Source organism: Ailuropoda melanoleuca, chromosome X (genome assembly GCF_002007445.2).
Source record: "Ailuropoda melanoleuca isolate Jingjing chromosome X, ASM200744v2, whole genome shotgun sequence".
NCBI lineage: Eukaryota > Metazoa > Chordata > Mammalia > Carnivora > Ursidae > Ailuropoda > Ailuropoda melanoleuca.
The window spans coordinates 75245550-75269351 of NC_048238.1; the positions used below are offsets into that span (position 1 = coordinate 75245550).

General features: G+C 35.1%; 1 protein-coding gene across 4 annotated transcripts in view; it reads left to right on the forward strand.

Moving 5' to 3' along the window:
* The window catches only part of COL4A5 (collagen type IV alpha 5 chain), a 224592-nt gene that overhangs the window by 126339 nt on the left and 74451 nt on the right, over positions 1-23802 (forward strand). For all 4 annotated transcript variants that reach the window (XM_034650010.1, XM_002925583.4, XM_034650009.1 and 1 more), the window contains 17 exons: positions 1000-1035; positions 1125-1166; positions 1326-1418; positions 2638-2691; positions 2788-2844; positions 3102-3146; positions 4686-4739; positions 6325-6366; positions 8376-8508; positions 13915-14088; positions 14395-14478; positions 17912-18004; positions 19400-19470; positions 19768-19959; positions 20633-20801; positions 22986-23078; positions 23171-23275. In XM_034650010.1, coding sequence (XP_034505901.1) covers positions 1000-1035; positions 1125-1166; positions 1326-1418; positions 2638-2691; positions 2788-2844; positions 3102-3146; positions 4686-4739; positions 6325-6366; positions 8376-8508; positions 13915-14088; positions 14395-14478; positions 17912-18004; positions 19400-19470; positions 19768-19959; positions 20633-20801; positions 22986-23078; positions 23171-23275 — 1537 coding nt within the window. The remainder of the gene's footprint in view (positions 1-999; positions 1036-1124; positions 1167-1325; positions 1419-2637; positions 2692-2787; positions 2845-3101; positions 3147-4685; positions 4740-6324; positions 6367-8375; positions 8509-13914; positions 14089-14394; positions 14479-17911; positions 18005-19399; positions 19471-19767; positions 19960-20632; positions 20802-22985; positions 23079-23170; positions 23276-23802) is intronic.

The window sequence follows — 23802 nt, forward strand, 5'->3', positions numbered from 1 at the left end:
CTTTGCCTCTTAAAAGGGCAGGAAAATTGTACTTCAGTCAAAGTAATTTCTCATGTGCCACTCTATCTCTCATCTACCATATATTTAAGTGACAGTTTTCATTATACCTTTATAGACTGCACAATTTTGCTTGTGACAATTGGTCCTCTATTCTTGAATGAAGGAAATAACATTTGGTAAATACTAAAAGAATCTACCAGAAAAGATTGTGATTTCTGCTTTCCTGGAAATATCTACAAAAGGATTAGAAAACCCCTTTGTTTAGTCTATTTTAGTTGTAGACATCCTGCAAAGCATGAGACTCGGACTATGGCACTTTTTCCTAACTCTGTTGTTATAACATCAGTATAACCTAGTTGTGTTGTTACATCTTGAATGTCCTCAACTCTTGTGACTCTATAACTGATTCGCTCTGCACTTCTGAATGTTCCTTCAATTAACCCTGATTCAACAGGTGAAGCAAAGTCTTAAAAATTCCACCAGGTACAATATGTAAATGGATAGATCCACTGAGATCAAAAAGGTAATATACTTGGGCAAACAAATGCTTATTTAACTTTTCAAGCCTTGAAACATTCCAAAGTCAGGTCACATAAAAATAAAACTGAACTAAGAAAGTAAACACATGCTTTTTAGAACTAGAGAGTTAATTGCCTTATGACACCTGAATTATTTATCTATAATTCTGATATGAGAAATTTGATATGTTGGTTGAGATTAACTTTTATATTGATTTTTAGTACCGGTGTTACCCCTCTGCCCGCATATATCCTTGTTTTTCTTCCCCTGTGCACTTGTATGCTGTCACAGGAAGTCTTCACATTCATCTAGTTTGTTAAAATCAATTTAAATGTGAGAAAAAAATGGGAATATAGTATTTTCAAGGGCTTTTTCAGTCCTTGTTTTTTATAAAACCAAATAATTATTTTGAAACCAAATAATTTTTAGTAAACTTACTAATATATCCCTTTTTTCCTTTTCTGTGTCTTCTATTCTTAGGGCCCTCCTGGTCCACCAGGACTTCCAGGACCAAAGGTGATTTTCTTTTTCTTTACATTTTTTATTTGGTGTGAATTCTTTCTGTTAGTGTCAATGAGATTTTAAACTAAAACCTCTCTCTTCAGGGGAATATGGGCTTAAATTTCCAGGGACCCAAGGGTGAAAAGGTGAGTAAAGAAAAATGTTGATTATTCAGCCCTCAGTTTTCTCCTTTTCTCACCATTTGAGCTCGTCTTTCTGCTTCTTGCAACTGACTTAGCTTACATTTTATATTATTGTCTATGTAAATTATGAAATATTACTTTCTTATTGAATCTTGCAAACAGGGTGAGCAAGGTCTTCAGGGCCCCCCTGGGCCACCTGGGCAGATCAGTGAACAGAAAAGACCAATTGATGTAGAGTTTCAGAAAGGAGATCAGGTGAGTATGTAGAGAGGAAATCAATGAACATTTTGCTATAAAAGAGGCATTCCATTAAAATGCATTATAAGCTGGAATATAATTATATGTGAAGGTATTTTAAAAATAACAAGGATTCGAGATAATTAAATTTTGAGGGGCTTTTATTGAGATATAATTTACATACCATACAATTCACCCATTTAAAGTATACAATTCCATTTTTTTTTTGTATATTCACAGGGTAGTGAAACCATGATTACAGTGTAATTTTAGAACATTCTCATCAGCCACCCTCCAAAACCCCATACCTGTTTGTTGTCACTCTTCATTTCTCCCCAAACTCTCAGCCCTAGGCAACTACTAATACACTTTTTGGCTCTGTAGATTTGCCTACTCTGATCACGTCATATAAATAGAATCATACACTATATGGTGGTCTGTGTCTGGTTTCTTCTACTTAGTAGGTTTTCAGGTTCTTCCATATTGTAGCATCTATCAGTACTTCATTTCTTTGTATGGCTGAATAATGTTCCCAAATGTGAATATTCTACATATTGTTTATCCATTTATCAGTTGATCGACATTTGGATTGTTTACATTTTTGGCTATTATGAATAATGCATTCATGTATGAAATTAGGTCATGGTAAGGTCGATGGTCATTGTCTTAGATGCCTCTCTTCTCTACATTTCACTGATATACAAAGAGAAAGATGGTATTACTCTATAAACCCTTGTTGTGTTTAGAAATAATTGTCTGATACCTTGCTTCTACTAGAGTAGATGAGATCATACATATTTTTTATAGCATAGTGACCCACCCTTGAACAAAGCGTGTACATTGTTGTTTCACTTAAATGGTGATAAGAAAGTATAAAGGACAAATTGTACTCTACCATCAATATGGATTGGGTCATTTAATTCTCTGCCAAAATGTATATGTGTTATATAGCACCTATATCTCCTAGTTTTTGCTTTTTATAAAATGTATCATTAATAATTTCATTTTAAGTGTTGTCTTTTTATTTACCTCAAAACTCAGCTTGTACATACATTAGAAATGAACTGAAGTAAGCAAAGATGGATCTTGGTTCTTTTGCCTAGCAGATTTCAACTTTGAATTAGAAACATCCTGTTATCTTTGGTTATACTGCCTGAGTCTGTAGTTCAGCTTGTTAAAAGTGTTTTTAGCTAGCTCTAGTATTAATGTTGCTTTCCTTTCCCCTACTACTGTGTAGGGACTTCCTGGTGACCGAGGGCCTCCTGGACCTCCAGGGATACGTGGTCCTCCAGTAAGTCACCTAAAATTCTTTAGCGTCATTTAATGTAAATTGGTATTGATATGTAGCATTCCATGAACCAGAATAAAACTACTTTTGTGTGTACAGGGTCCTCCAGGTGGTGTGAAAGGTGAGAAGGGTGAGCAAGGAGAGCCTGGCAAAAGAGTAAGTGTTATGACTATGAATTCTCTTTGCAAAAGATTTTAAATGTGTGTTTGTGTGTGTGTGTGTGTGTGTGTGTAATTTCTTAAATCCCACTTTCTTTGTCTCAAAATGTCATATTTATTTATTTATTTCTTATAATATTGAAGTCTGAAAAGTCTACTTAATAGTCCAAGGCAGGAATAAAGCTTGTTACATTCTTTAATCTCATACTTCCCAAATAACAAATTTATGTTCTTGCATTTCTTTGAATCTTATAGGGTAAACCGGGCAAAGATGGAGAGAATGGCCAACCAGGAATTCCAGTGAGTAGATAAAGCCCTTTCCCTTCACCCCATCCCCCAAAATAGCAACATTTGTATGTGGTTGTAGAGAAGCAGGATGGTAAACAGGCTTGGGTTTGGAAATAGTTACTATAAATGGAAATTATACTTTCTCTTTTGAATATGAATTTAAAATTTCTTTGTTAAAAAACAAAGTTCAGATTTTTAAGTCAGATTTATTGAGATATAACTTGTATACAGTAAAATGAACCATTTTCAGTATACGGTTTTGTGTGTTTTGGCAAACACATACAGTGTATAATCAGCTTTAAAATAAAAAACAGTTCCATCACCCTCAAAAGTTCCCCCAATGTTCTTTTGTAGTCATCGTCTCCCCTCCCTACCATCCAGAGCTCCTGGAAGCAATTGATCTGTTCTCTATCCCTATGATATTCCTTATTCCAGAATGTCATTTAAATGGAGTCATATTGTATATAGCTTTTTGAATCAGAATTCTTTCACACAGCATAATACATTGTACTATATGTCAATAGTTCATTCCTTTTATTGCTGAGTAGTATTTGTAGGGATGTACCAAGGTTTGTTTATCCATTTATCCACTCCAGAAACATCCAAATTGGATGTTTCTGGTTTTGGCCATTATGAATAAAACTGCTTAAAACATTCACATACAGTATTTTGTGTGAACATAAGTTTTTCAATAAAAGTTTTGACAGATCATTCTAATTACTACAAAATAAAAAGGAACATAAAAACATGCGAGTCTAGGAACATTATTTCAAGCAGTCTCAGTATCGTATGCACAGTAGATGTTAAAAGAGGTTTTCAAGGACAGAAAATTTGATGAAATTTTGGAGACCACTCTGAAGAAGGGATAATTCTTAACAAGCTTGGAAGTTGGAAGTATTAAAATCAGATAAATTGGTTGCCAGTTGATTTTGCTAAACAAGCAGTCCTCAATTTGTAAACTCTAGAATCACAAATTAACAAGAATGGTTTAAGGGGAGGTAAATTCAGGACCTTAGCTCCTGGCTTTTTGGGGAACAGTTGGTCTTTGTTTCATGATTTAGGCAGCCATGATGGTCAATAATTGCCTCTGATTGTTTTTGACAGATATCTTCAGGGAAAAAGCTGTTCTCTGTTTTCACTGGGAGAACTCAAGTCAGGTCAAATAAAGATAGTCACCAGACAGGTCAAATAATGACAACTCTTTGGGAGTGGGTCTTTGAAGAAGCTCCATCCCGGTTCTTTCACTTGCATTTGCTCCCAGACTGCTGGTTTTCACCTTGACTGTGAGCTGTTGGTTTTCAAGGTTACCATGTGGGTGAGGAAGGTTGATGGGAGTAGAGCAAATTAAAATGCTACAAAGCTCTGTGTTCTTACCAAGATTAAGTCATTTTTTTCCCCAACAAATACTTCCTGGATTGCTACAAGCCTTTGGTTAATTTCTAATGTTCTAAAAAAGTTGACTGTGACCATTTTTGCCAATGTTCTTTGTTGTGTTTGAACATCCTTACTCCACCATTTTTCTGATGTCACCCTGATCTCTATATTTTAAAGGGTTTGCCTGGTAATCCTGGTTACCCTGGTGAACCAGGAAGGGATGGAGAAAAGGTAAGAATTTTAATACTTTGAAGTGACTGGTTTTATTCTACTTAACATAATCCTTTTTTCTTCCAAGGTTGAGTTCTAAATGAAAAAAGTTCTTAATAACTAGCTTTTGTATTCAAAACATACCTTTTTTATTCATCTTTTGGTGTTGCTCCTTTTTCTTTTGTATCATTTCCTCTAAATTTTCATTCATTGTCCTAAATCACAATCTATGTGGTGAAAATCCACGAAGAATTGTTTGACTTTAGCATTTCCTTTGTGAAAAGTTGGTGCCTTCATTTTGAGCATGTATTGGCAAAACTTTTGTTCTCTAGAAAGTGGATTCGGCACTATTTTAGCGAGGTCCTCATGCTAAAAAGGCTTGTAGCTGTGAATTTAGAATGTCTCCACTAAACATTTCCATTCTCTGTGCGGTTATTGTCTGAAAGTCTGTGGCTAATTCTTTGTCACTTTTTTTTCCCTCTTGTTTGGCTATATGGCCTGACTGGAAGTCATTTATTTAGTTATCTATTTTAAAAGTGACTATGAAAAAAAAAGTGGCTTTGAAAGAATGTATGAAGCACACATTTCCCTTATTTATAGCAGACCACAAAATATCCAGTTTTCCAATCTCCGTGATCTCTAATTGCTTTATATGAAAACCAATACTGAAAAGCTTTGTTTTGCAGGCAAGGAGGAAAAGGTTTTACAAACTTGAAAGTACCCAGAGGGCGCATGTTTTAATGGTGGTTATCTCTAAACTAGATCCAACTTCAAGCTTGGACTAAGAGGCACAGCCAGAATAAAGGAAGATAATAAATAGAGAACAGGATTTTTTTTTTCAAGTAGTAAGTAAAGTGATAGGATCGAGTAAATCTTTAAACTAAATGAAGCTTTTAGATAGATGAAGAGTTCCTATGAACAAGTCTAGAACAAGAATAGAGGGCTGAGAGAGACCTCTATCCTTGGGTCTCGGCCAGTAGAATAACAGTTGCATGCTGTGTTTTTCATGCTGTTGTAGCTACTGGTTTAGAGTAACCATTTTGTCTCTGAATTTGTCTTTCATTAGTTTCTAAGAGGAAACTCACAAAAGCAATTATAATTAATTAGCTGTTCCTGATTATAGTTAAGTCCATCAGCTCTAAAATATCTGTCACTAATGGAAATAACACTGAATTTATGCTCTCGACAAGTTTTATGAAAAGAAACATGGCTTAATGTAAAAAATATAATGGTTTTAACTGATTCTTGTGGCGCCAATTTTTTTTCAGTATCTTCTTTATAGAATATTTATACTTTGCTAGAAAATAGGAATCTTAAAATCAAAGGATGTTGGATCTAGGCATACCTTGGAAGTCTGGTCCATATAATAAAGCAGATAAATTAATTGATTTGATCAAAATCATATAGCTAGTAAATCTGAGACAATATCATGGGTCTTCCTAGGCTTATTTCAGTACCATCTCATTACCTCAAGTTGTGTTTCTCTTTGAGATATTTTATTATGGACTCCTGGGTCTTTATGAAACTTAGTTATCTGCTATGTTTTTAAGGAAATCGATGTTTTCATGTGATTTTTACTAATCTACTTTACACTTGTATTAAACAGGGCCAAAAAGGTGACATTGGCCCAACTGGGCCTCCTGGACTTGTAAGTTTTTTCTTAGTCTTCATTTATCAAATTTATGAATGGATTTTTATTTTTCTGCCTTAATATCCTCTGTACCTTTTCCTCATAGAACACAAAATTTCAAGTCATTAGTAACTTTTACTGACTTAAAAGTCTACATCTAAAAACCTCAGCAATGATGACCTCAAAGTCTTTGTATTGTTTTGCCTTTATATTACTTCTCCATAGTAAAGATCCAAAATTATGGCACTGGGTTGTTTTGCATCATTATTGCCAAATTATTTCTCAAATAACCAGCAGGTGGTGCAAGTGTTGCTTGTAACGGTTCAATAAAAGAAACTTGGGAAACAAGGGATTGGCCCTTTCCCCTGCAGAGCTCTGGAAAGCTGGATTTGGTCTTAATAGGTTTTCTCAATTTGTAATTGTCTGATTCACACCTCTTTTTTCCTTGGGTATGTGCTTTCTAGGGGCTTTTAATCAAATGTAGGAAACTGCTCTATGAAAGAATAATTAGGGGGTTTACAGATTTTGTCATGTTTGCATTCACCATGAAATTTAGGTCAAATATATTTCCAATCTCAGTAAGAATAAAATATCATTGCTACAGTTTGACATACTGACTTTCCTTTGATTGAAATTTGGTAAGACACTTGGTTTTATACTGCACTGAATCTGCAAAGGTGCAAGTGTCATAAGGTCTACATGTTCAGACGTTTGAATAACATTAATTCTTTCTGTCCATCGTCTCAGATATTGCTACTTAGTACTTAACAAATCTAATGAAGATATACTTAAAGATCTTAGACAATTTTTATTCACTTCATTTTAAAGTCAGAATTTTAGTTCTCTGAGAAGTAGCTCCTTTGTAAAATGAGATTATAACGTTTTTATAAATATCAGAAGAAATGGAAATTTTGAGAATGCAGTCCTACCCAGCAGCCCACTTTCCCTTTTGAACTATCATCTCCATTCTAGGTCCCACAACTTTCAGTCTCCTTTTGTCTGAATATTTCTTTTATCCAATAGAACTAGGATGAAGTATTGCACTTTGCTAGTAGGTGTTGATTTGTACTTAAGTCCAGCAGTCTCTTAAATCTAAAGCTTAATTATCATTATAGCTCTATAAGATCAGTTTCTTTATATTTCAATTATTTAACATGAAATTCTTTAGACACTGAAATTCTAAGGAGACCAAGAGAAAAGTTAGTGATTCTAATCAATAAAGCCCTCCTGAAAGAGATGAGTTTATTTTGTTTTAGAGGAAGAAAGAAATGTGGGTTGATAAAGGGAAAGATTGGGAGAAGGCATTATATATATCTGAAATGGCATATTCAGAGCGAAAAGCAAGAATGTACAAGATGCATGAAGTGGTTATAATCAGACAGACCACACTCTCCTAAAACTACACTGCTAGAAATAACAGGAGATGAAATAGGTGAGAGAGGTATTGGAAGTGAGAAGAGATTTGACAGATTCCAGGGTGAAAAGTAGCATCAGACATAGTAAGAAGTACTGGGCAATTTTGAGTCCTTAAATAGGATAGCTAACACAGAGAAATTGATTTTTGAGGAAGTATATCCTAGCAGTAGATTTGGATTGAAGGGGAGAAGCTCTGAGGTGCTTCTGTTAGTCCAAGTGTGAGATGGGCATAGTAGCTTTGGCAACAGGAAATAAGGAGGCAAATTAGAGACATTTTCAGTAAAGAATTATCAGGCTTAGGTAACTGGAATGAATTGAATGTAATAAGAGATATCAAAAATAATTCTAGCTCTGTAAGCCTGGGGCTCAGGAGGGTGGTATTATTATTACTACTATTATTATTATTATTATTATTATTATTATTACAGTTTCTAATCAGTTGAAGGATAGGAGTGATATGGAATGTGACTCAATCTGTGTAGTAGTCTTGATGATTTTGCATTCAAGGGCTTTGTGAAAATGATGGCAGTGTTCATATGTAGCTGCTAGGTTATTTTTAGAACAGGCCTCTTCCTCTTTGAGTTCCTTTATTTTTTTCTTTCATAATAAAGGTGATTCCTAGGCCTGAGACCGGTGTAACTGTAGGAGAAAAAGGAAACATTGGGTTACCTGGCTTGCCTGGAGAAAAAGGAGAACGAGGATTTCCTGGAATACAAGGTCCACCTGGTCTTCCAGGACCTCCAGGTAAAAGAGACTGTACTTAATATTCTTGTGTTTATAGCATCTTTACTAATCCACATGTCCAGTATTATCATACTAGTTCCAGGATGAACATGGAAGTAGAAGACATGAGTATTTTTTAATTGACAGAAACTTCTCAACTGTTACTATAGCCTTTCTCACCAAATTTCTCCCCTGTACTTTTAAAAAAAAAAGCCAAGTCCATTGGATAGTTCTCTTTTACCCTAAAAATACCATTTCTACCTTTTATTATTAATAAATTGCACCCAATCTTTCTGTAATCCAAAAAATAACCGTTACATTTTTCATGCTGCTATGGAAGGGAATGCTATTCTAATAATGCCTAGTTTTATAAGATTTCCTGTATTAAAATAGTAAATGGCACTATCCACTTAGAATTCCAGAAATATCTACTTAGAAATCCCCACAGTAGGGGCGCCTGGGTGGCACAGCGGTTAAGCGTCTGCCTTCGGCTCAGGGCGTGATCCCGGCGTTATGGGATCGAGCCCCACATCAGGCTCCTCTGCTGTGAGCCTGCTTCTTCCTCTCCCACTCCCCCTGCTTGTGTTCCCTCTCTCGCTGGCTGTCTCTATCTCTGTCAAATAAATAAATAAAATCTTTAAAAAAAAAAAAAAGAAATCCCCACAGTGATTTTGCACTGCAATAAAATTTGGTGGCTCAGTACTGAGCATTATATAGTTCCCTTATTGAAGATACACAATACAGTAGAGCATTTCTAATTTGGTCAAAGACCGAGTACCACCACCCTTGTCTAGCATGTTTATTTGGATGTTCTCTAAAATGAAGAGATAGTATGGATTTATGTAAAATATGAAAAGGCATCTGGCATAGCACCTGGAAAACATATATGTTTAATAAATTATTGTTCCCTACCCTTCAAAAATTTGACTAATGAAATATTAACATGATGAGACGAGTGACACTCAGTGATCTCCCAAGGAGAAAGAATAAATGTGGGTCCCATTTCATTCTAAGTATACACTTTGAATTTCTAATTTCAAGATAGTAGACTAAACAATACTATGTCTAGAAAATTCGGATAAGGAATTCTCCTAGGATGAAGCAAAAAAGTTATAGAATTATATCACATGAAAGAAAAATTAAGAGACATAAAGGATAAACCTAGAAGTTCCAAAATTTACCATGAAGGAGTTCAGAGAGGAAAGAATGGGACAACAGGCAATATTTTTAAAATTAATGACAGAACTTCTATTTATTGAAAGAAAACATGAGTCCCTATGAAATGGTGTATGAATTACCAAGCAAGAGTAAGATAATAATAATAATACAAAATACATAATGACATATTGTAGGGACATTTTAGAATTTAAGGATAAAAAGAACCTCTTAAAAACTCTCTGAGGGAAAAGGCAGACCACCTACAAAGCAATGAGAGTCAGAGGAAGATATTGGGGCATTTTCAAAGTGATGAAGAAAAATAACTATGAATTTGGGATTCTGTATTACATCAAACTGTTATCGTAGTGTGAAGATAGGATACTTAGAAAGTTTAGCACCTCCAGAACTTCTCTAAAATAGTTACTGGAGGGTTTAGTCTAAGAAGAAGGAAGTGAATTCAGGATGAACTTGGGGGTGGGAATGGGTAAGATACAAGAACCAATGGTTGGGAAAGATATTTTGTGGAACTATAATTATACACGTTATTATCATAGGATGTAGGGATACAGAGAGAAGAGGGGGAAGTCAATCATACAATTTTTTTGGTCTTATTAGAGAGAGAGAATACTAATATTTCTTTTTTTTTTAAGATTTTATTTTTATTTATTTGACAGAGATAGAGACAGCCAGTGAGAGAGGGAACACAAGCAGGGGGAGTGGGAGAGGAAGAAGCAGGCTCATAGCAGAGGAGCCCGATGTGGGGCTCGATCCCATAACGCTGGGATCGCGCCCTGAGCCGAAGGCAGACGCTTAACTGCTGTGCCACCCAGGCGCCCCAAGAATACTAATATTTCTAACTCTATAAGTTTTTAGAAAAATGTAAGTTTAAGTACAGAGGTCAAAATTTTAGTAGTAACCACTGGAGAAGAAAATAAATAAAATGCATGACTTACATACCTTTGAGAAAAGAAAATGACCAAAAGTCTGGATCCACATAATACAAGTTAGAATTGGGACAAAACAGACACAGAAAAACTTTGGTAAATAAAAAATAAAATATAAGATGACAAGAAGTGAAAAATAAACCAGTAACTCCAATAAATGTGAAAGGCCTAAGTACTGATTAAAAGACAAAAACTAAAATAAAATTGAAATAAAAATATATACTGTGCATAATAGGCCTATTTAAAGTAAAAGGACATATGCACTAATGAGTCATGGAACTTTACATCAAAAACCAAGGATGTACTGTATGGTGACTAACATAATATGATAAAAAATATTATTATAAAAAAAGATATGCATGTAATAAAAAAAGTAATTTTTAAAAATAACGGTTCATTTTACCTACTAAAAAAAATAAAGTAAAAGGACATAAAAAATTTTAAAGCAGTTGAAAGATATTAGGCAAGTGCTATCTAAAAGAAACCTGGTTTGACAGTTCTAATATAGTATGAAATAGAATTCAATTCAAGAAGTACATTAAAAAGAGAGACATTTCATATGGACAGATATAGACAAATCATGAAACTTTATACATCTAAAAATACAGCTTTGAATATATAAAGTAAAAATTGATAAACTACAAGGGATAAATTGGTAAATCCCTGACATATTAAGGAGGTGAAAAATAAATCAGGATATAAATGATTTGAGCAATACAGTCAGACTGCATATGTGGGAGAAGGAAAAGCTGTATGCAGCAGAGAATATACATTCTTTTCAAACTTAGTGAAACAATTACAAAAATCGACTCTACTAGATCAGAAAAAATCTTTTATATTTTTTTAAAGATTTATCTATTTATTGTTGAGAGACAGAGAGAGGAGGTGCACGCACACACACAGACACAGGGGCACAAGTAGGGGGAGGGACAGAAGGAGAAAATCTTAGAGCAGACTGGAGCAGACTCACCACTGAGCAGGAGACTGGTGTGCGGCTGGATCCCACTACCCATGAGATCACAACCTGAGTTGAAACCAAGATTTGGACACTTAACTGACTGAGCTACCCAGGTGCCCCCCCAAAAAATCTGCACATATGTAAATAACTTTGGAGGTAAGAAAGAAACAAATGGAAATGACTAAATGCAAATCAACCTTGTATCAAAACTTATTAAACATAGCCAAAGTGGTATCCTTAATTTATCACAAAATTAAAGATACTAAAAATAAATGAGCTAATTTGAAAAAATAAGAACTGAAATAAGCATAAGCAAAGTAGAAGGAAGAACTTGATAAAGGTAAAAATAAGAATAAAATATGATCAAGAGAAAAGCAAGAGAAGGCACAATTAATATCAATAAAGAAAATATTATTACCATAAATACAGTTAATTTTTTAACTTACAAGAAAACTATAAAATTCTATCAATCTATTGGAAATTCTAAATGAAATATGCATTCCTCATGAAACAAAAAACACAAATTACTAAAATTTTCCTGAGAAAGTAAAAAAAAACTAAGATTAATTGCCATGGAAGATTTGGAAATGTTAAGGATTTCCATGAAAAAACATTTTATGGTTGGTTATATAATTTTGTGGATGAATTCTACTAAGTTGTTGGGCAAGTAATTCTGATATTTTACAAGCTTTTTCAGAACATGGTTTTTTTAAAAAAGGACATTTTATTTAATAACATTGATAGCAAACCACCAAGGAGATAGCACTAGAAATAATTCAGTCTCATTTATGAATGTAGAAACAACAATCCTAAATAAAATATTAGCAAATCAATTCAGTAGTATATTAAATAATATGATGATATGACCAACTAGATTTTACCCTAAGATTGCAAGGATGGTTCAACATTACGTAATTGACTACATTGACAGATTAAAAGAGACTAGGCCAAAAGTTACAAAGAAAACAGTCAATAAAATCCAGTGCCCATTCAATTTTTAAAAGGTAAAAAAGTTATCAAACTAAGTTAAAAGGGAACTTGATGAAGCTATCTGCTTCATATAGGAAGTACAGTACTATACAGTAAATGTCATACTTTTGTGGTAAAACATCAGGAACATTCTCATTCAAGTCAAAAATAAGATACACATACTCAGAGTTGCCTATACCTTTTGTCCTTACACTGGAGAGACCAGCCAGTACACTAGGTCTGGAAGAAAAAAGAGTTGTAAGGATGGAACAAAACTGCAAATATTAGTTTTTCACAAACCCTATTATAATCTACCTAGAAAGCCTAAAAGAATCAAATGACAAATTACCAGAACTTAGAATGTTTGCAAGGTGGCCAAATATGATAGTTGCAATCCTTAAATAATTTGCCTTTCTGTTCACCAGCAGTAAAAAATTAAACATATGAGAAAGAAATCCGGTTAACAATAGTGATAGCAATAAAATTCACAGTAGTAATCAAATTAACCCATGAATAAACCAAACAAAAGATAAGACCTTTTTTCAGAATTCTATAAGATATCATTAAATAATGTAAAATTAATAAATAAGTGGAGAGATATACTTAATTTCTTGATATGAGAACTCAGTATTATAAGCAGGTGATTCTACCAAAATTTAATCTTTAAATTCAAATTAATCTCATTCAAAATTCCAGTATTTTTTAAAAATGAAACTGACAAACTGATTCTAATATGCATTCAGAAGATAAATTTCTAAGTCTAGTAAAGATGGTTTTTATTTATTTTTTCAACTAACATCTTTCATAAAGGTAGAAGCATTTTCTTTTTTTTTTAATTTAAATTCAATTAGCCCACTTACAGTACATCATTATAAAGATGGTTTTTAAAAAGAACAAAGATGGGTATATTTTCCTTAGCAGTTTTGAAAACATTATTCAAATCATTTATAATTATAATGATTATTTTTATTATAAAAAGATGTGTTTATGGTACAGGAATAGATAGTGCAGAAGAATGTCCAGAAGTAGAGCCATGTTTGCATGAAAACTTTGAGATGCCTCTTTTTCTCTTGCTAATGTCTTTCTAGTATTTCTTAGATTCAAAGATCATAACATAAAAAAAAAGATAATAGCATCAAAGAAGAGCAGGTAGAGGGTTATTAGTACATTTCCAAAAGTAGTAAAGCTACCTTTAATTATTCTTTCTTACATTCAGACTGGTACTTACATTATTTAAAGCTTTTTCATGCTTTTCCAGATGTCGATTCTCATAGAAAAAGTAAGAACATAACTGGCATTATATATTAAAGGAAGATCTTATCATTATTTATGTCTCATTGAGAACTAAAGTAATACCTCTAAAATAATTTCAATCACTTTAATTTTTTTTTATCTTAGGAACTGCAGTTACAGGTCCTCCTGGCCCCCCTGGCTTTCCTGGAGAAAGGGGCCAGAAAGGTGATGAAGGTCCACCTGGAATTTCTATTCCTGGATCTCCTGGACTTGATGGACAGCCTGGGGCTCCTGGACTTCCAGGGCCTCCTGGCCCTCCTGGCCCTCACATCCCTCCTAGTAGGCTATACTTTTCTCCTAAATTCTGTGGGTTTTGTTTTGTTTTGTTTTCATTGTAAGTGAATCTAGCTGAAGGTTGGCATTATTCTACTGCTTCCTCTACTTTTGATTTTTGGTGATTCTTTGATGTTTAAATTTTCTCTTCAAATTATCACCAATATTATATCTTCCTTTTGCTTATAGGTAGTTGTATTACTGCAGAGAAGTAACTGAAAATAGATCTTTTTTTCTAACCTGTCAAGCTTTCTTTTTGTTTAGTCTTCTAGATATTTCACAATTAGTCTGTTATTCTTTATCTTGTCTCAGGTGATGAGATATGTGAAGCAGGCCCTCCAGGCCCTCCGGGATCTCCAGGTGATAGAGGACTCCAAGGAGAACAAGGAGTGAAAGGTTTGACCCCCATAATCATTCCTTCATTCTTCCAGATCTTCAGCCAATGCCCTATATCCTCCACTCTACCTCAGTCACTCACTGTCATGGTCTTCCTCCCAAGACCATCTCATCACCAGTAGTGCACACTTCCATAATCTTGATTTCATGAATCCCATTTTCTGACTGCTGTATCCTTTCTAGCTCCCTACCTATAATAACCTGACTCCAGTATTACTTCAGCTTCACTGATACCTATGAACTTTGACTCTCCCTTAACCTTTTGATGTCCTTTCTTCCCTCTTAACCTTTAAATGCTGAGATCAATCATTGTAAACAATTCCATGTATAAACCCTTGCCTTCTTCACTCTCCTCTCACTTCATTGTACTCACTTGGAACAGAAGCCTAGTTTTAGTAATTCCAAATCACCACATCTTCTGAGCCTATGCCTTCTCTTCCCTCCTCAAATTTTTAACACCTCCTCTTCCATCCTCATGTTAAGAGTCTGACCTGCTTTCTCTTTCACTGACCAACTGAAGCAATAAAAGAATTTTCACAGATTACAACTACCACATTTACCCACCTACTTGCATCTGTGCACATATATTCTGCCTTCCTGCCTATTACTATCACTGCTCCTATATAAAGCCAATTCTTCTATTTGTACAATAGATTCCATTTCCTCTTGTTTTCCCAAGGATTTCATTCCAGAAATTCCTGGCTCTCCCACATTGTCAATTTTTCCCTTTTATGGATCACTCCTGGCAACATACAAATATACCTTTTTTCACCCATCTAAAAAATACCTTATCATTATCCCACTTCCGCTGCCAGATCCCGCTCTCGGCCTCTGCTCCCATTGCAGCAAAACTCCTCCAGAATTTTCTACTCACTATCTCTGGATACTCTTCATTCCAATCACAATTTTATTCCCCTAAATCCATCACTCCATAGATGCTATTTTTGTCCAAGTCACCAGCAGCCTATACCCTACTAATCCAAGTATCAAGTCTCAGTTCATTTTTTACTCTTATTTTTCCATTTTTAAACACTTTCCTCACTTGTCCTGATTTTCTTCATACCTCCTTGGATTATTATATATATTAGATATAGAGGTAGTGATAGAGATAGTTATGTCTATATATATCCCTTTCTGTATATTTGTCTCTCTATATCTCATTCTCTTTATATGCATATCAGTGTATCTATATAATCTCCCATGAAAAATGTAGAACTTTTCCAGGACTCTAGAAGACTCTTTTGCCCCCTAGTCAGCACTCCCAAAGGTAACCACTATTTTATCCTCTATCATACATTAGTTTGCCTATTCTTGAACTTTTTGTAAATGGAATTCCATATATAAATGGAATCATACAATGGAGCCCATACTGTATGATTTTTGTGTCTGATTCTTTTGCTCAATATTATGTCTGTAGGATAACTATATTTTTGTTTGTAGTAATATTTTTCTCTGCTCTTTGGTATTCATTGTATGAATATACCTAAATATTCATTCTAATGTTAATGGACATTTGGTCTAGGGCTAGTATAAGTAAAGCTGCCGTGAACATTCTTATACATATATTTTGTAGGACATAAGCATTCATTTCTGCTATGTATATACCTGGGAATGGAATTGCTGGGTTATAGGTGTAGGGGCAGGTTTTGTTTCCATAGATCACCAAACAGTTTTTCCAAAGTGGATTTAGTTTCCTGTTACCAGATGGCTTATTGATGCTGAGCCTCTTTTCTTATAGTTTGTATATTCTTTTTGTAAAGTGCCTTTTTCCTATTTTTAATTAGGTTGTTGTATATATGTATCATAGCTATCTTCTCCCATTCTGTGACTTGGTTTTTTACTCATGGTATTTTTTAGCATAAGTTATTAATTAAAAGAAATCCAATCATTAATGTCCTCTTTTATGGTTTAGTGTTATTTATGTTCTGTTTTAGAAATTTTTGCTTATCCCAAGAACCTGATGATATTTCTGTGTGTTTTCTTCTAGAAGCTTTATCGTTTTGACTTACATTTTGATCTTTCATCTATCTTCAAGTAATTTTTGTGTATAGTTTGAAGCAAGCATCAAAGTTTTTTCCCATATGGGTATCCAGTTAACTCAGTATTGTATACAAAAGACCATCATTTCTCCAATGAATTGCATTAGCACTTTTGTTGTAAATCTTATGACACTAATATGTATGAGTCTATTTCTGACCTCTCTATTTTGTTCATTGTTCTGTTTGTTTCTCCTTCCACCAATGCTCGACTATCTAAATTATTGTAGCTTTATAGTATGTCTTGGCTTAATTTGGATTTCCATATGTATTTTAAATTTATCTACCCAACATTTAACTTTGAAATGCCCTGAATATTTTAGTCCTTGTTCCTCTTCTATATTTGAACTCATTCAGCACTGTCATTACTTTAAATACCACCTATTTGCCAGTGACTTTCAATTTTATGTCTCCTGTCCAGATATAAGTCTTTTCCTCTAGATTAGTATATCCAACTGTCTACTCAACATTTTGAACTTGACATCTTGATTAAGTTAAAGTCCTGATTTCTGCTACCTCCTCCCCCATAATTTGACCACTTATGTTTTCCCTTTTTTAAATGCAGGTGACCCTAGCCTTTTGGTTGCTTGGGCTAAAAACCTTGGAATCATCTTTGATTCTCTTTTTCTTTTGTATTCCATGTATGATCTGTGAGAAAATCCCATGAGCTCTACTTTCAAATATACCCAGAATCTAACCAGTTCTTAACCAGGCTTTATGGTGGCCTATGTGACATTTTATGATATGCCACTCATTATAACCTGTGAACTGTCTGACCTGCTTCCCCTTCCTCTCTCTACTCCAGCAATCTGGTCTCCTTGATGTTTCTTGAATAGGCCAAAAATGGCTATTCTTTCTTCCTAGAGTACCTCTACATTCATTAGGCACATGCCACATCCTTTTTTTTTTATCATATATCATCATCACATTTGACCACCCTATTATTATAACCTGCCACTTATCCCTAGCATGTCCAATTGCATTTACCCAGGTGTATTTTTTCTATAAACATAACACCTTTGATATCTATCTATCAATCATATATATATATATATATATATATATATATATATGTTAATAATTTGTTACCTTCATTGTTTATTATCCTTTTCCACTGGTAGAATGTGAACAAAATTAATTTTTGCCTCTTTTGTTTGTTTTGCCTGTTTTGTTTTGTCTGTTTTGTTTACCAGTATATCATAGACACCTGGAACCAGTACTTGGCAAATAATAGGCACTTGGCAAATATTTATCAAATGAGTTTATTCTAATATAGGCTCTTCTAAACTACACTGTTGGGTAGGAATTTTGTCCCTTGGTGCTAACTTCTTTAGAACCTATCTGAAAGAGATATACCCCTTTGAGTAAAATTTATTTCTCAATATGCTTTTCTCTAGGTGACAAAGGTGACACCTGCTTCAACTGTATTGGAACTGGTGTTTCAGGGCCTCCGGGTCAACCTGGTCTGCCAGGTCTTCCAGGTCCTCCAGGTAAAACATTCTGCCTCAGGGCAACCTTTTAAAAATATTTCTTGGCTAGATTTTAGTGAGCTCAGTTTTATATCATTTTTATATCATTTTATAGCAAGTCTCTCATATCCATAAATAATTAAATATGAAATGCCTCTCTCTGCAACAAAATAAATTATGCTCTTGTTTCTAATAACTGAACTTACCAATACTTATTAAAGACTTCTGACAATATTATTCCAAGAACAATATCTTCCCTGTTTTCCATATGGTGAGGAAAATAACTCATACAGAGTCACACTTCTTTCTTCCAAAAAGCTGGGGGAAAAGCTCATAATGTCTGGCCCCTAAGTGTAGTTTCCAGTGGCAGAGCTTCTAGTCTTTGGGGATATATCACGTGTTGTCATCAAGGGACAGGGCTTCTACTGTAGTTTGGAAACCAACTGGCCATATTCCTCTTTCTATATATATAACTCCTCCTTCCCTGTTTCCAATCAAAGTTGTATTTGCTATCCATCAGACCCACAACTCTCTCTCAACTGCCTCTTGGGATATCCCAATATTATATTCTCTTGAAATCACACTTTATGTTTGTGTCAGGGCTGAGAGTAGACAGATTTCTTCCCTTTCTGTCTAGTATGTCTGCCAAAGAAACCAATTCATTTAGCATACTGAAATAGATTTTTAGCCGGTCTTATAGCTGCCACTGGAAATTAATAATCTAGCCTTGTACCTCTAGTCCAGTGGTTTTCAAACTTGGGAGTACATCGGTGTTACCTGGAGGACTTGTTAAAAACCCATATTGCTGGGTCTCATCCCCCAATTTTCTGATTCAGTAGATCTGGGGTGGGGGCCCAAGAATTAGCATTTCTAACCAGTACCCAGGTAATGCTGATACAGCTGATTGAGGGATCCATTTTGAGAACCACTTCTTTAGTAATATTTCCTCTAGTATTTGAGCACCAAATGTTTCTCATAAACCAGATTTTGTGAAGTAGTGAACCAAAGAAAGGACTCATAAGGATCTGGGAAGTTTGTGTAGGTCAGAACAAAGAAAGATATTCAGACTGTGTCCTTATCTCTTTCTCCACTTGGCAATAGGAAGGTTATAGGAGCCTTAGCACCTCTGTGCCTAGCAATTGGTAGCTGTGAGCTCTGAGAGGCTTTGTAGTTGGAAACACCTAAGGATACAATATTGTATAAATTCACCTAAAAGAAAGGATGATTTGCTCATTTTGAGAGCATAAAATAGGAAAATAAAAATGTGACTTGTTAAATGTGATTGAATGGGGTTCTTATTTTAAAACTTGACTTCCTGACTTGATGATTTTTATATGAGCTTTGTCAGGGGCTCAGGGTCAAAGTTCACATTATTGTGTGTGTGTGTGTGTGTGTGTGTGTATGTGCATGTATTAGGATCTCTTGGTTTCCCTGGACAGAAGGGAGAAAAAGGACATGCTGGTCTAACCGGTCCCAAAGGATTAACAGTAAGTTTTGAGTATATTATAGAACAACAACAACAAAAAAAAACTAGAAGAAATCCATTTACACTTTGGTTTTCCTTTGTGGATATATATAATAAAATAAATTTAGTTCTTCTATTAATTTGTGTTGTTTTTGATTCCTTGACTCTCCCTGACTCACATGCCTCACTTTGTTCTTAGCTTTGTACGCTAAATGTTATTGGGTGGGTTGATAGGATAAACTGGAGAGAGAAATGTGTTGGGAAAAAAAGAAACTGATTTTTTCTTTTCTTTTTCCCTTCTTTCTTTTTCTTCCCTCAGGGCATACCAGGAGCTCCAGGGCCTCCAGGCTTTCCTGGATCTAAAGGTGATCCTGGTGACATCCTCACTTTTCCAGGAATGAAGGGTGACAAAGGAGAGTTGGGTTCCCCAGGAGCCCCTGGGCTTCCTGGTTTACCCGGTACCCCTGGACAGGATGGACTGCCAGGGCTTCCTGGCCCCAAAGGAGAACCTGTGAGTTGGTTTGATATTCTTGGTTCTGTAATGTCAAATTATTACTTAGGGATATTTCCTAGGATGGGCCTGATGCTATGATGAATAACCAATTAGTGCTTAAAAGAAAGTAAATGTATGTAGTAATGGTACATTGCTATTGACATTGTAGGGGTTCTTCACCACTCTTTTCTCTCAGTTGTTTTATCTTCTTAACCCATTACTATATTGAGTAATATTGGCTGTGAATAGGTGGGCAGGAGGTTAAGATGCTTATGGGTCAGTGTAACGTTCCCCTTCTCTTATACTACATATCTTTGTCTGGGTTTATTTGGACCTGAGAACAGAAGTCTAATTTGGTTTTATATATAGTAAATTTAGAGGTTAGTGTGAGTAGATGGCCATTTGTTACCTAGACTACAAACTTCTTGACTTATTGCTAGAATGTAAGCTTTATGAAGGCAGAGATTTTTGCCTATTTTTGTTCTTTACTGTATCACCAGCCTCTGACACATAGTAGGAGCTAAAAAATATTTGTTGAAGGAATTAATGAATAAGTGGAATGATCACACATCCCATCCCTTGATAACATACACTTATACTGCTTTTAAGAAGAACTATTTAGTTGTATTCAGTAATACCAACATACCAACTTATATCTATATGTTTCTGTATTAATTTTTTCCCTTTTCAGGGTGGAATTGCTTTTAAGGGTGAAAGAGGTCCCCCTGGGAATCCAGGCTTGCCAGGTCTCCCAGGGAATAGGGGGCCTATGGGCCCTGTGGGTTTTGGCCCTCCAGGCCCAGTAGGTGAAAAAGGCATACAAGGTGTAGCAGGAAATCCAGGCCAGCCAGGAATACCAGGTGAGTTTACTATGGTTGTTTTGTTTTTAATTTGGCGCTTAAAAGCAGAAATGGATTATCTTTTGGCTGTTCTTGGCTTCCTTTCATGAGAGATTTGCTTCCCTGACCATTTATATTTGGGCTTTTCAGAGCTCCTTAGCAAGGGAGCACAGTGTATGTGTTTTCTCTAAAGGGGGGGGAGATCCCCTCTTTAAATTTCTTCTGACTGTCTTCATTGTTATTGTTCTTTGTTGTTTTTAAGTACATGGTACATAAAGTTTAACAATTATAATGGAAACACATGTACCTACCACACATGTCAACAAAGAGAAGATTGCCATCATCCTAGAAACCCCTATCTTCCTCTCTCTGTCCTTTTCTGATCATAATCCCCTTCCATTTCTCCAGAGGTAACCACTGTCCTGAAGGAAGCATAATTTCCTTCCATTTGCCCCCTAGTTTTATCACCTAGATATGGATCCCTAAACAAAGTACTTTAATTATGCTTCTTTCTGAACTTCATAATAATGGAATCATAGGGTAAGTATTCTTTATATTGACTTTGTGTATAGCTAGAGTACATTCATTTTCATTGCTGTATAGTATCCCATTGTGTGTGTGTGTGTGTGTGTGTGTGTGAGAGAGAGAGAGAGAGTGTGTGTGTGTGTGCATGTGTGTGACAGTTGATTTATCCATTCTATTGTTGATGGACAATGGGGTTATTTATAGTTCAGGTGTATTATGAATAATGATTCTGTGTGCATCCTTGTATATATATATTCTGGTGTACATGTGCACATACTTCTCTGAGGCAAGGTCAACAAACTACGGCACAGCATTCAAATCTGGCCTGCTACTTGTTGTCATAAATGAAACTTATTTGAACACATCTGCACCTATTCACTATTGTCTGTGGTTGCTTTTGCACTCCTACACATAGACTCAACATTTTGCAGAGTTGAGTACTTGCTACTGAGACCATATGGCCCACAAAGCCTAAAGTTTTTACTGTCTGGTCCTTTACAGAAAAACTTTGCCAGGGGCACCTGGGTGGCTCAGTCGTTAAGCGTCTGCCTTCAGCTCAGGGCGTGATCCCAGCGTTCTGGGATCGAGCCCCGCATCGGGCTCCCTGCTCCACTGGGAGCCTGCCTCTCCCTCCTCCACTCCCCCTGCTTGTGTTCCCTCTCTCGCTGGCTGTCTCTCTCTCTGTCAAATGAATAAATAAAATCTTTAAAAAAAGAAAAAGAAAAACTTTGCTAATCCCTGGGCTAGGGTATATATGTAAGATGAGCATGCTCAAAGCATAGAATAAATGCATCTTCAGCTTTACTAGATAATGTTCAAAGCAATTGTGCCAATTTCATCAGCAGTATTGGAGATTTCTTGTTGTTACCTCATAAAAATTTTGTATGGTCAGACTTTTTACATTTTTGTCACTTTGCTGAGTGTGATGTATCTCATGAAGTTTTATTTTACATTCCCCTGATTACATTAAAGTTTAACACCTTTTCATATGTTTATTGACTGTTTCAATTTCCATTTCTGAAATTCCCATTCAGGTGTTTTTTCGACCATTTTTCTACTGGATTGTTTCTTTTTCTTACTGATTTAGGATTTTTTAAATATATATATTCTGTGTATTAGTTGTTTGTTATCTATTCTGCAAAATTTTCTCACTATGGCTTGCCATTTTCACTCTCTATATGGTATCTTTAATCAACAGAAATCAATTTAAATGTAGTGAAATGTATCAATCTTTTCTCTCATGGTTAGTGCTTTTTATGTCAGGTTTTAGAGATCCACCTTTGTCCTGAGCCTATTTCAAGTCCTTATTTTAATTAATGAGAAGTAGGTGTACTTGGACTTCGCACACTTAAAACCATTAGTTAACCAAAAAGAATATTTCTCGTTTACTGCAGTTTGAGTTTTGTTAGACTCTTTTGACCTACATTTAAAAATATTTTTATAGATGCCGTCTTCAATCCTGGAAGCTCTTAAAACTGTCATCTACTTTTTCTTTTTGAAAGTTTATCCTTCTGTTTGGTATATTCCTTGAATATATAATATGGGGTTATTTTTCTTGTGGGTTCTTGTTAGTGTGGATTTTCAAAAGATTATAGATCTCTCTTGTTTTGCTTTTAATTAAAGGAGATCTTTAGTCAAGTGAACACTTCTCATTCAGTTTTTATTCCCTCTTGTTCTTAGGTCCTAAAGGTGATCCAGGTCAGACCATAACCCAGCCAGGGAAGCCTGGCCTGCCTGGTAACCCAGGCAGAGATGGTGAAGTAGGTCTTCCAGGTATGTGAGGAATTTATTTGGCCATGTCTTTAACACTTACTGGCTTCTTTCTTTCAAAGTATCCCTTTCAAAAAACTGCTGTTTCTCCATAGGTGACCCTGGACTTCCCGGCCAGCCAGGCTTGCCAGGAATACCTGGTAGTAAAGGAGAACCAGGTATCCCTGGAATTGGGCTTCCTGGACCACCTGGTCCCAAAGGTATGTAGCACTGGGCAGCAGGCAGACTAGTTAGTATGACATTATTCTTTGATATAGTTCCCTCAACAATTAAAATATGTTAACTGTGCCTCTTTTCTAGGTGCCATAAATAATGTAAGTGAAAAGTCACAGCATGTATGCAATATAATTTTATTGTCTTTATCTAAAACAGTCCAGACAAGAAAATATCTAAATCATAGATATGTAAAAATGATATATAAGCTTTTAAAATTACAGAATTATTGTCTTTTGTGTTCACCATTGTATTTTCAGGGCTTAGAAAAGTTTCTGGCACATAGTAAGCACTCAATAGATACTTGTTGAATGAATGGATTGTATTAAGCAGAAAACATATTTATTACACATATGTATCCAAGTAATGTTTTATCCTAAATCATATTCTCTTGATTTACTGAAAGTTTTTAGGGCTGTTGCTTCAGTTCTGCTTTTTTTCTCATAGAATTTATTCTCATGAATGGCAAGCATGCACGCTGGTCTGAGAACAGTACTTAAACATGGCCTTACTC